The 12977-nt window shown below is 38.5% G+C and overlaps 2 protein-coding genes across 23 annotated transcripts in view; one reads left to right on the forward strand and one right to left on the reverse strand.

Moving 5' to 3' along the window:
- The window catches only part of PDE11A (phosphodiesterase 11A), a 411234-nt gene extending 408073 nt beyond the window's left edge, over positions 1-3161 (reverse strand). For 2 of the 3 annotated variants that reach the window (XM_042949239.1, XM_042949237.1), the window contains exon 1: positions 2867-3161. The gene's annotated coding sequence lies outside the window, so the exon portion shown is untranslated. The remainder of the gene's footprint in view (positions 1-2866) is intronic. The other variant, XM_042949238.1, reaches the window with a different exon arrangement.
- Positions 3162-7236: 4075 nt separating this feature from the next.
- The window catches only part of RBM45 (RNA binding motif protein 45), a 66899-nt gene continuing 61158 nt past the window's right edge, over positions 7237-12977 (forward strand). For 19 of the 20 annotated variants that reach the window (XR_006205566.1, XR_006205576.1, XR_006205567.1 and 16 more), the window contains exons 1-2: positions 7237-7662; positions 11794-11916. Coding sequence is in view for 6 of the 20 variants with exons in the window: in XM_042949247.1 (XP_042805181.1) it covers positions 7357-7662; positions 11794-11916 (429 nt within the window). In the remaining 14 variants the exon portion in view is untranslated. The remainder of the gene's footprint in view (positions 7663-11793; positions 11917-12977) is intronic. The other variant, XR_006205578.1, reaches the window with a different exon arrangement.

Consider the following 12977-nt stretch of genomic DNA (forward strand, 5'->3'; position numbering starts at 1 on the left):
ACAATGGAGTATTAGTCGGCAATCAAAAAGAATGAAATCTTGCCATTTGCAACTATGTGGATGCAACTAGAGGGTATTATGCTAAGTGAAATTAGTCAGTCAGAGAAAGACAAAAATCATATGACTTCACTCATATGAGGACTTTAAGAGACAAAACAGATGAACATAAGGGAAAGGAAACAAAAATAATATAAAAACAGGGAGAGAAACAAAACAGAAAGACTCATAAATACTGAGAATAAACTGAGGGTTACGGGAGGGGTTTTGGAAGGGGGATGGGCTAAATGGGTAAGGGGCACTAACGAATCTACTCCTGAAATCATTGTTGTGCTATATTCTAACTAATTCAGATGTAAAATTTAAAAAATCAAAAATAAAATCAAAAAAATAAAAATAAAACAAAAACAACAAAAAAGGAAAAAATGTAGTTTGAAATGCTAATGATGCAGTACCCAGGTTTTATTTACCTGCTCTTTGAAGAATGGGTGCGAGAGGTGGGGGATGGAGTTTAAAATGAGTGTTACTATTAAAGAAATCATGAAAATACCTAATTCTCTGCCAGTACAGTTTTAATCACATTTTCTCTTTATAACTCTACTGAGAAATTGAAAGTGTTCGTGTCATTCTGATGTTGAAAAATACAGTATTGTTTAAGTAAAGTTAGCTATTACTCAGAGAGAGGCTAGTACTTCCCATACAGTAACCTGCAAAGTTGGTATCTCCCTAATTTTTTTAAATCTATGTGGAAACCCCAAACAATGTTAATAATACACCTAAAGGGAAAACAGAAATTTTCTTTGGGTCAACTAACAACTAAGCTATTAATAAGTGTTTTCGATCTGATAAAAAGCAGAGTAAGGAAACTCACTTTACCCAGGAAAAGCTTACTTTTAAATTTCAAACTTCACTCAAAACACTGCATTCAATTTCTACTTATATGAGTTCTATCAAGTCTCTGTATAGTCACAGAATTCAGTGAGCCTTTAAATAGGGTCCATAGAGAAAAGAACTTTAGTCACAAATACAAACTTACAGACTTTTAGCAAAATGCATTCACAATAATCATAAAGCTCATTTTAAAATACAAAATGTCATCTATGTACTAGCTAAAGAATCATTTCCAATTTTTATATAAAGTAGAAAAATCAGGTTGATTCTTATTAAATGTTACTGATAACTCAGGAAATCAGACATTTTTCTTAAAAAGGAAAAAAAAACACTCTTTCCTCAAATAGATTTCACATGCAAGTCACTTATAAGAAAATTTCCATTGTCACTGTTCAAACTACCAATATTTACTACAGTTAAGACATTCACTGCTGCCATCTTCAATCACTGGTGTGCCAGTACCTTCAAAGTGTCTTGAAACCAATAGATTCCACAACAGTAGTAAGGGAGGGGCAGGAAGACTAGGAAGGATATCAAGGGAATCCATTTTGCATCTAGTAACATTTAGTTACTAAGAAGAAATATAATGTTGTACACCTGAAACTTTTATAATGTTACACGCTAATTTTACTGAAATGGGCAGAGATGTGACACCTGGTATGAGAATGATCGCTCTTCCAAGAATGAAGTCATTCTAATGATAAATAGGATTAGAGTAACAAACTCATACATGCTTCTGTGGGCCAGGCATAGTTAAGTGCTTTATATATTATTAATATTTTTACAACGTGAGAAAGATACCGCTAATATCTATTTTTGCAGATGAAGAAAATGAGGCAGACAGAAGTTAAGTGGCTTATTTGAAGTCACAAGTTGGTAAGAAGTGGAGAGAGATAGTGAAAGATAAGAGGAAGAGCAATTTTAAATCTCTTTTAACAAGTCCCTTTTAAGAACATCTAAGCAACCCTGTGTTGAACAAAATGTATGATACACTGCAGATGCTTAAAGAGGAGTAAGTAAAATGCTTTTAAATACTGGTATTTACCATTTAAATACTGGTATTTGCCATTTCCAATTTTGCCCATAAAAATAGGGATGTGGTAAGAACAATCAAGGCACGGATAAAGCTTTCCAGATTTACAAAACCCACATAACTGAAGCAATAAAGCGGGAGGAGGAACTCATTAGAATATTTGGAGCATGAGTACTACACAGACTAAAAGATAAAGTGGGATTCTGCTGCTGTAGCGGAAAAAGTACCGCAGTGGAACGTATCAAGATGAAATGATCCTGGGTAAATCACTACAGGTCTATGAACCCATCCCCCCACCCCCACCCCCAGATGTCTATGGCCTTTCCCTCTTTGAATCTGCCATGCCTGAATCCCTAAACTGGAGTAAGAATCCAGCTTTCCAAACTGCCAATCTGGGCTCTTCCATGCCACCACACCCATTTTGAGGCTGACTTCTGCCAAACGTGGGTGGAGGGCTCGGGTCAAAATCTGTTCCACACATGGGGCGCCTGGGTGGCGCAGTCGGTTAAGCGTCCGACTTCAACCAGGTCACAATCTTGTGGTCCGTGAGTTCGAGCCCCGCGTCAGGCTCTGGGCTGATGGCTCGGAGCCTGGAGCCTGTTTCTGATTCTGTGTCTCCCTCTCTCTCTGCCCCTCCCCCGTTCATGCTCTGTCTCTCTCTGTCCCAAAAATAAAAAACGTTGAAAAAGAAAAATTTTTTTAAAATCTGTTCCACACAGAAATCACAGAAGCTGCAGAGAGGCCCCTCACTAGAAACAGTCTTACGCTGCACTTAAGGGACCTAGACGCCACCAGGCTAGGGCTAAGGGGAGCCTCCTACTAGCAGAACGGTTGGATACTCCTCTTTGGGTGAACCCTAGCCCAAACTGCATCCGCCCGTAACCAGTGAGCGCTCGGATCACAAGACTGCGGTGCCCACTCCTTCTCAGCCAGTCTCATACCTACCACAGGGTCAGCGGCTCCGCCTACCACCTCCCTGGCGAACGCTTGGCAGTCATCGAGGCCGCTGCTGGGCCAGAACCCGCGCCGCACGTTTAAGGTTGACCTTCCCACAGTAGCGCCTCAAACACCTGAGCTAGAAGCCCAGCGGGCATGTGCTTCCGGTGGGCGCCAACCAATGGCAGGCCAGGCTCCATCCGCACTGCTGATTGGCTCCCATATCCCGCAAGGTGGCAACTCTCGCAGGAGTTTAAACACTGGTACGTGCTGTGCCGTTACTGGCTGAACCAAAGTGGGACAAGAGTGAACGTTCCTTAAACACAGATATGCCAAGCCCATTTTTTTGTTTAACTTTTGCCTAATCGAAGAGCTAAATTATCTATGTATATTGACAATGTGTCCCAGTTCTTGTTTGAAATAGGAACTCAATGTTTTATGAATGGTCCATTAGCATTTGATTGCAAGAATCCTATCGCGTCAACAAAAGAATAAAACAAGTGCTTACTATGGGCAAAGCACTGTGCCAAGCACCTTGGACAAAAACTGAACTGCAGCTCCAATTTTCTGAGTTACAATTCAACTGGGATAAGATTTAAATACATTAAAAGTTAAATCATTATAGGGGCACCTGGATGGCTCAGTCGGTTAAGCCTCCCAACTTCCACTCAGGTCACAATCTGCCAGTTGGTGGATATGAGCCCCACATTGGGCTCTGTGGTTACAGTTCAGAGCCTGGAGCGTGCCTGGGATACTGTGTCTCCCTCTCTCTGTCCCTCTCTGCTTGCACTCTTTCTCTCTCTCAAAAATAAATAAACATTAAAAAAATATTTTTAAGTTAAATAAATGAGCTACATTTTAAAAAATACAATAATATAAGAACTGACAGCAAGGTTGCAAGTTCTTTGCTAATTGCCAAAAATGCGGAACAAAGTATGAATAGAAACAGAGAGAATGAGAAATGAAGGGGCCAGGAAGGGAAATATGGAAGGAAGGACTGAAAAAGCTACAAGATGATGAGGGTATTGAAGGCAGAAAGGTGTGAAAGTGAAAATTGTATTTACGAAAATGTGAGAAGGGAAAGTAGCTTACCTGTGGTTATGCAATTACGTCTGTGAGACATGAGTGGTAAGGAGACAGAGAAATAGGAATATCAAAATAATTTTTAAATTGTTCAACAATCAAAATACTTGTAATAGTGAAAATTCTGTGTATTAGATAAGTGGGAGGGTTTACCCACAGTCTTATTCTTCAGAACTCTGTACAATACACCTTTCTGCCATGATTAAAGTGTTCTGTGTGGGCACCGTCCACTAGCCACAAGCAGCTTTGAGCACTTCAAGTATGGCTAATGCAACTGAGTAACTGACTTTTTATTATTTTAATTATAGTTAATTTAATTAACTCAATGGATTTTTATTTTAATTTAAATAGCTGCAATTACCAGATGGTTGAATGAAACTATTCTAAGTGGTACCTATGAGTCTGTTCTACAATCAACATATTTAAAAGATGTAGGTCATCAAGTTGAATGAAAAGGACCAGGTCTACAGCAGGGGAGGAGGGAATATCAGGTGTTACATATTATTCTCAAACTCAAACAAAGACACACAAACTCAAGAAAAAGAAGGAGTATACCATTTCTCAAGTGCCTACCACATACAGGCTAGGTGCATGAATACACTATCAGTAGCCAGTAGCCTTACAGCTGGGAAAAATGGAGACTCTGGACCTTTATCACCAATAAATATCAGTGATAAAACCTATTTAAAAATTTCAAATAAGGCAAAACATTTTTACTTATATAATGTATGAAGACTAATATTGATAATCAGTAAATATTGTAATTATATCACAGTTTTAGAAATTTTGGAAAACAACGACAAGAATTTACTATTTTCTCCTTGCATTTCAAAAGTAAGTTACAATATCATCTCTTGGTTTTTAAAAAAAGAAATTTATAAGAATTTTGGAAGAAAAACTTAGGGGAAAACTGGATTTCATGTGAAATAAACATAAATATTTATCATTCTAATAATTGTGCATTAAAGGTTACATGTTTTAAAGCCTTGAAAATTTAAAATTTTTTTAATGTTTATTTTTTGAGAGAGAGAGACTGAGTGTGAGCCAGGGAGGGGCAGAAAGAGAGGGAGACACAGAATCTGAAGCAGGCTCCAGGCTCCGTACTGTCAGCACAGAGCCCAATACCAGGTTAGAACCCACAAACCATGAGATCATGACCTGAGCCAAAGTCAAATGCTTAACCAACTGAGTCACCCAGGCGCCCCTAAAGACTTGAAAAATTTAATCTGCAAATGCACAGCACATCTTTTCTCTAATAGTATACCCATTAATAATCATTCTTTCAAACCTCAGAATTTTAGTTGTTTTAGCTACATGTGACTCATGTTCAAATATGATTTTATATGACTTGAAATACGGCAAAACTGTTATTGTTGAGTGATAAAAAACGTCTACGGTTGATTGTGGTGATGGTTGCACGATGCTGTGAACATACTAAAAACCATTTAATTGAACATTTTAAATGGGTGAATTGTATGATGTATGAATTATATCTCAAGGAGGCTGCTTAAAATGATAAGACATAAAGAAACTAAATTTCAGGACACCTGGCTGGCTTGTTCAGAAGTGCATGTGACCCTTGACTTAGGGGTCATCGGTTTGAGCCCCATGCTGGGTGCAGAGATTACTAAAAAAAATCAAACTTAAATTTAAAAAAATAAAGAAAGTAAATTTCTTATTTTGCTTACATATGTGGTATTTCATTTGATTGAGTGATAAAGAAATTTTGCTTTCTTAGCATTTCCCAATATTTCTGTTCCTGGTTTTGTTTTATGCAATCTTTTATCTCTTCTTTAAGAAAAAAATGAACTACTCTAATTATCAGCTTCAAATTTTCAGAATATCAATCATTAATTTGTATTACAAATTACTCTGTTATTTGTATTACAAAGAATAAAAATTGCCCAGTCAATGCAGTTCAAAAAAATTATACATTTTCCACTAGATGGCACTGGTGTGCAAATAGCGTTGCTAGAATCTGCAGATTCATCTATTATTAACATTACTACATTGTTTTCATTCACTTTGATTGGTCTGGGTAAGATAAAGAGACGTGGAAAGTTAAAACAAGAGACTTCCTTTGCTTACTAAGCTCCTGAGTAAACAAAGTCCCCATTTTAAAGATACAAGATGCAACACAAGGAGAAATTGTCATAATCTTGTGCTAAAGCTAGAGTAAGAACCCACAATCCCTGACTCTTAATTGCTATCATACAAGTATACAATATCAAGAGTGGGGAAGTGGAAACGCTAGTCAAAAGGAACAAAAAACTTTATTATCTCATTTTATCCCTAACTATAAAATCCTAACTATACAAGACCAATCTGTAAACTTCATAAAGGAAGAAGAGTGATCATTTTGTTTAATATTATATCACTTGAGTATAGCACAGTGCCCAACACATAGTAGACAGTCAAAAAACATTCGGTGTTTAAATAAATGGATAAATTAATTAAGGTTAACAACAACCCCATGTAGTAGGTAATATTATTTCTACTTGCAATTGAGGAACTGAAGTTGGAAATATGAAGTAACTCATATTCACAATTCAGTGGCAAAAGCATTTTGCATTCTTGAACATTATTTTGCATTCTTGAACATTCAAAGAGGTCTGCTCCTGGACTACCTCTGGTTCATTCTTTTTACTTCATTCCAACTCCACTACGAAATCCTGATCTTGTTTCCGAATTTCTTCTAGCTTTCCGATGACCTCTTGTCAAGTCCCTTCAACAACAAGTCTTAGAAGTCAGTATGCATTCCCACTTTGTTTGCCATTAAGACTTTTCCTAGTGCTATAGTTGAACAGTCCACCTTTTCAGCCCTCAAATCCCCAAGGTTTGTGGGAGTCGAGCAGATCAGCAGATAGATTCTGGTTTGGGCTCTGTTATTTGTATCTCTATATAGTCTCTGGCATTCCAAGGGCCTCAATTTCCTCATCTCAATTTTCTCAACAAATGAGGCTGGAATTGGATGATCTCAAAGGTTCTTTTTAGCTCTGAGACTATATGGTTTTTAACTTTATCCTAGAGTGGTCCTCTATTGAGTTTATGACCAAGATGGCAAGTTTTAGAGGAAGAATGCTTGGACTCTAGGGTTGGGAAGGCTGTGCGCCAGACGGGCCTGTTCTGGCCACAGAGAATGAGGATTGCACACCCGGCGTTTGTTTCAGCGGACTGCTAGACTGACTGGGTCGGCCTACCCCACCCCGAGCCGCTAGGGGGCGCTGGAGGCCGTTCCCCGGAAGCTGGCACTCTGCGCGGCCGCACAGCGCCCGGCGCGAGACCCTTGCGTCTTCCGGAAGCGGAGCCCTGGACCCGCAACGGCTGGGTGTGCGACCACGGTGGTGGCTGGCGCGCCTGAGAAGACAAGAACTAAAGGGGACCCGGGCCTGCCTCCCGCGCCGGGCTGGAACATCATGGACGAAGCAGGCAGCTGTGCGAGCGGCGGAGGGTTCCGCCCGGGCGTGGATAGCCTGGACGAGCCCCCCAACAGCCGCATCTTCCTGGTGATCAGCAAGTACACGCCCGAGTCGGTGCTGAGGGAGCGCTTCTCACCCTTCGGCGAGATCCAGGACATCTGGGTGGTGCGGGACAAGCACACCAAGGAGTCCAAGGGCATCGCCTTCGTCAAGTTTGCCCGTAGCTCGCAGGCCTGCAGGGCCATGGAGGAGATGCACGGCCAGTGCCTCAGCCCCAACGACACCAAGCCCATCAAGGTGCAGGTGCCCGGGTTGGGATGCCCGCGGGAGCGGGAGGGGATGGGCCTTCCTGCACCCGAAGCTGTGTCAGGTGGGGTCGAGGTAGTACATCCGCTCCCTGGAGCGAAGTGGGCGGTGCCTGGCATTCCGGGGGCGGAAGGAGGGGCGGATGGTGTTCCGCACAGGGTTTCTCGGGCCGCCCGGCGCTCGAGGCAGCCCCGAGGTGCGGCAAGAACGTCGGCCCCGACTTGGGCCGCGGAGCTATAGTGACTGGGCCTCTCCCCTACTCCCGCCATGTCTAGTCCAGAGCTCTGGCTTCCACGACCCACCTCTGGCCCTCCTCTCTCATAACCCCGTTTACCATGTATGAAAATAGATTAGTTTGCTTTTCCTCGGGGTGGTACGGAGCTTAGCAACTTGATAAACATACGTTAAATGTGGCCTCTCTGGTGTTGGGCGCTTTCCCAGTGCCACACGAAAGTATGCATGTATATAATATTTGAGTGGAGGTGACTCAGACTGCTGCTGTTTAGATTTGTCACACCGTTGTGATTTTTAAAATCATTTTAATTAAGCCCTCTTTGCGAAACTATAATTGGCAAACGTTTTGTTACTGCCACTTTTCTTTGAAAGCAACCCAAAATAAACTGCCTTAAGAAGAGCCAAATCATTGTGATGGTAGTGTAGTTGTGCTATTATTGTTTCTTTGCGTACTCATAGTTCACCCTGGAGGTCTTTATATTGAGTTTCCAGACTTGTGTAAAAGTAACAAAACTGACACGTGGCAGGAAGGATGATTTTGACGGTTATTCGTTTTAATCTATGCTTTTAGCACAGTGCTCGTCACAAGGTAGACCCCGCGCATAGATCTTGGTGGTCATTAGTAGCCAAAATGTCCTTCCTTGCTGGCTGTGGACTGAGTTCAGGACCCAGTCCTGAGGATCTGACAGTTGCTTAAACTGTACCCCCGCCCGTCGTGTAGAAATAGTTGCTGTATATGTAACTCTGTTGGAGCCTTCCACAAAATTCTTTTCCCTCAACTTTTTCCTTCTTGTTTTTTTCCACTTACAACAGAGAACTGATAAGAATACTACTAATACTGACTTTTATAAATGAAAGACGGAGAGAGAGTTCAGTCTCTGGAGGTCTTCCCTATGCCTCCATCCACAAAAGAGAAGGAACATAGGAATATACCAACAACACAGTAGGCCATAGACGTGCCCTTTACTTCCATCCCCAACCTTCTGAAATGGAGCAGAACAGATCATCAGTAAGATGAATTGTAAGGCCACGGCATATACTAGATCAATGGCTGACAAACTGTTTCTGTAAAAGGACAAATAGTAAATATTTTAGGCTTTGTGAACCACATACAGTCTCTGTCACATATTTTCTTTCTTTTTAACAGCCCTTTAAAAATGTAAAAACAATTCCTAGATCATGGGCTATTGAAAAAGAGTAAGCTGTGGTTTGTTGATTCCCTAGATTGATTTAATTTTTATCTCCTTCCAATTAAATTAATCGAGAAGGTTTTTATACTTTCTGAATATAACCACAGAGATCTGTTGGTAACCCAAAAAAATGCTCCAGATCTGAAACCTATAGAATCCTCTTTCCTTGATTAAATTCCTACAAGAGAAGTAAAAGCCCCAATACTGGGACCCTCCTTTTTAATCACAGAAAAGTTATTCCCTAAAATAAAGTTGAAGTTCTGTTTTTCACATTTTGGTCCACTCAGTTTCAGACAGAGGGTTGTTGGACTACAGGGCCTAGCTAGACTAAGTTCATTCTTCAGCAGGTTCAGCTCTGTCTGTCTTCCACTAGAATGTAGTTTTTTGTTTGTTTGTTGTTACTGTGGTTATTGTTTTTAGTATTTCCAGTTAAATTAACACAGCTTCAACTTTTCTCATGTAGTTTGCTTTCGCAAAGTTCCGTAGTATCTATGAGACAAATAAGAAAATTATAGGCCTAGAGCCAGAAAAGATTGACTAGGTAAGAGTTATTTTGTGACCAGCTACATTACCTGGAGGAAAGGGGTAAACCTAAAATGTAGAAAAGTCTTGTTTTCTAGCTTTGCAAGAATGCCTCTTTAGAGCCTGTAGTCTGAACATAAATCTCAGGAGAAATCATCCATTAGGTGGCTAATTATTATACATGTGTTCTGCTCAGACACTGCTTGCCTTATTGGAAATTTGAAACACTCCGGTCTTCTAAAATTTAGAAATTTGTGATTTGATGACACCTACAACCTCAAATCTTACTTGAGATTCTTTTTGCCCCCCAATGTCTTCCCAAATTCTTAAATGTTTCCTATTTTATTTTTCTATTGATCATCCATTACCAATACATCCACTAGACTTTCTAGTGGGTCATTTCTGTATTACTCAATATTCTATTACTAATACCTCATACACTGTTTGGCAGGTAGTGTAAGTTTATTGAAGGAGTAACAGTGGACTCTGTTAGGAGACATAGGAATATGTCTCCAGCTATATCTTGTAAACAAGGCCCTTCACCTCTATGACAGCTGTTTTCCAAGTGAACATAATGACTTTATGTTTTAGTACTTCTAAAATCCCCTGGCTTTATAGGTTTTCTATCCTTTTGGTTGCTGCCTCCTACTCTAGAAATCCATAAGTTCAGGTTTTCTCATACTCAAATGGTATACAGCTCCCCCTTTAAAGTAGAAGAAAAAAGAAGCCTTAAGGGCTTGTAAGGTGATTTATATTAAGTTTATTACGTGTCTTCAAATTATAAAAAACAAAACTAGCCATTAAAGTTCTTATCCTTATGGCTCTATAAAAAAATCCACAATCCTAGTTAGAGATTTTAAGATTCCTCTAGAATAATATAAAACCCAAACAATTTATATTATAAAGTAATAATCTAATGTCATAATCCAAGTAATGATAATCTAAGTAGTCCAATGTCACAGATGATGTTTTCAGTAAAACTAAATAGTAGAAAATGCTAACAGTAGAAAATGGAGCCTCAGGTAGTGCTGTTCATTTTCTTACTTACATAAATCATTTGGGTGGTCACTGAGACGATCCAGTAATTATGGTTATGTTACCTTTTCTTAAAGGTACATATTAGAAAGAAAACAATTAAAAATATGACATCCTAGACTTAAACCCAACTGTGTCAATATTACATTAAATATTAGTAGACTAGACATTCCAATTAAAAGGCAGAGATTATCAGGATTTGTAAAAAAAAAAAAAAAAGCTAAATACTATGTACAAGGGATACAAAGCAGTTGAAAGTAAAAGGATAAGAAAAGCTGGTGTGATGTTGTACAAAATGGTCATCAACACAAGGAGTATTAACAGGTTAATTTCATAGGAATAAAAATATCAATCAAAAGTACATAACAATCCCAAATGTTTATGCAGCCAATAATACAGCTTCAAAATACGTGAAGCATGATTGGTAGAACCAGAAGGAGAAAGATAAATTCACAATCAGGTATTTAAACTCCTTTCTTAGTATCTGATAGAACAACTAGACAAAATTTGCAAAGATAAGGAATATTTTAATAACACTGTTAATCAGCTATGAAACTGACATCTATTGAACACTGTACCCAGCAGCTACAGAGTACTTATTCTTTTTCAGTGCACTGGCTTGCCCTTGGTAAACAAAAACGCAAAAGTAAAAATGTATTTGGGGGGGCGCCTGGGTGGCTCAGTTGGTTAAGCGTCCGACTTCGGCTCAGGTCATGATCTCGCGGTTTGTGGGTTCAAGCCCTGCATATGGCTCTGTGCTGACAGCTCAGAGCCTGGAGCCTGTTTCCGATTCTGTGTCTCCCTCTCTCTCTGCCCCTCCCCCGTTCATGCTCTGTCTCTCTCTGTCCGAAAAATAAATAAAAAACGTTGAAAAAAAAATTAAAAAAAAATAAACATTAAAAAAAAAATCTATATATCTATATAGATATAAATATAGATTTGGAAAAACAGTGCAGAGATTGTTATTATCTCATATAAAAAGTCATTGCAGTAAAAATTGCTTTAAAAAAACTTTTTGATAAGACCCTATTACATTGTGTTTAACCTAACATGCATCTCATACTAATAATGAAGTAAATGTACTTAAGGAATAGGAAAACAGTTAACTGATTTTTCACATTATTTTTGGATTATGTTTGTTGCTTAGGTTTTCATTGCTCAGTCCAGATCATCTGGAAGTCACCGAGATGTTGAAGATGAAGAACTTACAAGAATATTTGTCATGATACCAAAGTCCTACACAGAAGAAGATTTGCGGGAAAAATTTAAGGTACTTATGTTTTTTAATCAGCTAGCATCTATGATAATTTACAATCCTAAATCGGTTATATGGTTACTAAATCTTAAGTGTTGATCAAGTTAGATCATTAGGCTGGTGGTGGTGGTGAATTAAATAATTGTTTCTAAGTCATCTATTTCAATCTAGTTTTAAAATAGTAAAGCTAGAATAAACTAACTTTTTAAAAAACATGAAAATGATGAAAAACATATTAATGATGATGTTTTCTGCCATATAAGAAACATAATGATGATATTTTCTGCCAGATTCAGGAAAATGAAGTCTAAAGCCCAGAATTTTAAATTAGGTCACATACATAGTAGGTGGTGGACCAAGATTTAAACCCAGGCTGTCTGAATCCAGAACCTGCTCTTGGTCTTTACAATTTCAAAGCACCCTCTCACCACTCTGTTGCTTTCATGTAGAGGTAAATGAAGCAAGCCTAAGTGTGTGAACTATATTATCTATTTATATACAAAGCCTATGGCATGTTGATCTTGTACTTATTCACAGAAAGGCTCATCCTTTACAGAATTTTTGTCCTAAAGTTAAGGACTTATATTTAAAGAAAAAATCTACAGCTCTGAACTATATATATAGCAAGAGCTATGGTAATGACTGATAGTGAAATTTGAAGATCATTTTAAATCTCTTTATAGCCAATGACTTTTATATGCAATGATATACTTCCACTAACAATTACTAAAAAGCAATTCTCAAATTGTTATGAGTTGTAACTTTTTATCCATTATCTACTAATTTTCCCAATACTATGAATTAGGTGGGCAACAAATAAGAAAGAAAATAGTCAAAAGTAATTTTCAGACTTTCTCTCTCTGAAAATTCAATTGAGGGTTGAATAAAATACCTCAAAAATAACAAATACCAAAAATACATAGTCCATACTTCCTCCAAAAGTAAGAAAAAAGTTGTTACCTTATATATTTATAAATTCTTTTCTTTTTCTGAGCAAACAAATATGACATTTTTATCCAAATGTATAATAATTAAGTTGCTAATTGGGTGCATGAGAATTTTATGAAATAAATAAT

The sequence above is a fragment of the Panthera leo genome, chromosome C1 (assembly GCF_018350215.1).
Source record: "Panthera leo isolate Ple1 chromosome C1, P.leo_Ple1_pat1.1, whole genome shotgun sequence".
Lineage (NCBI taxonomy): Eukaryota > Metazoa > Chordata > Mammalia > Carnivora > Felidae > Panthera > Panthera leo.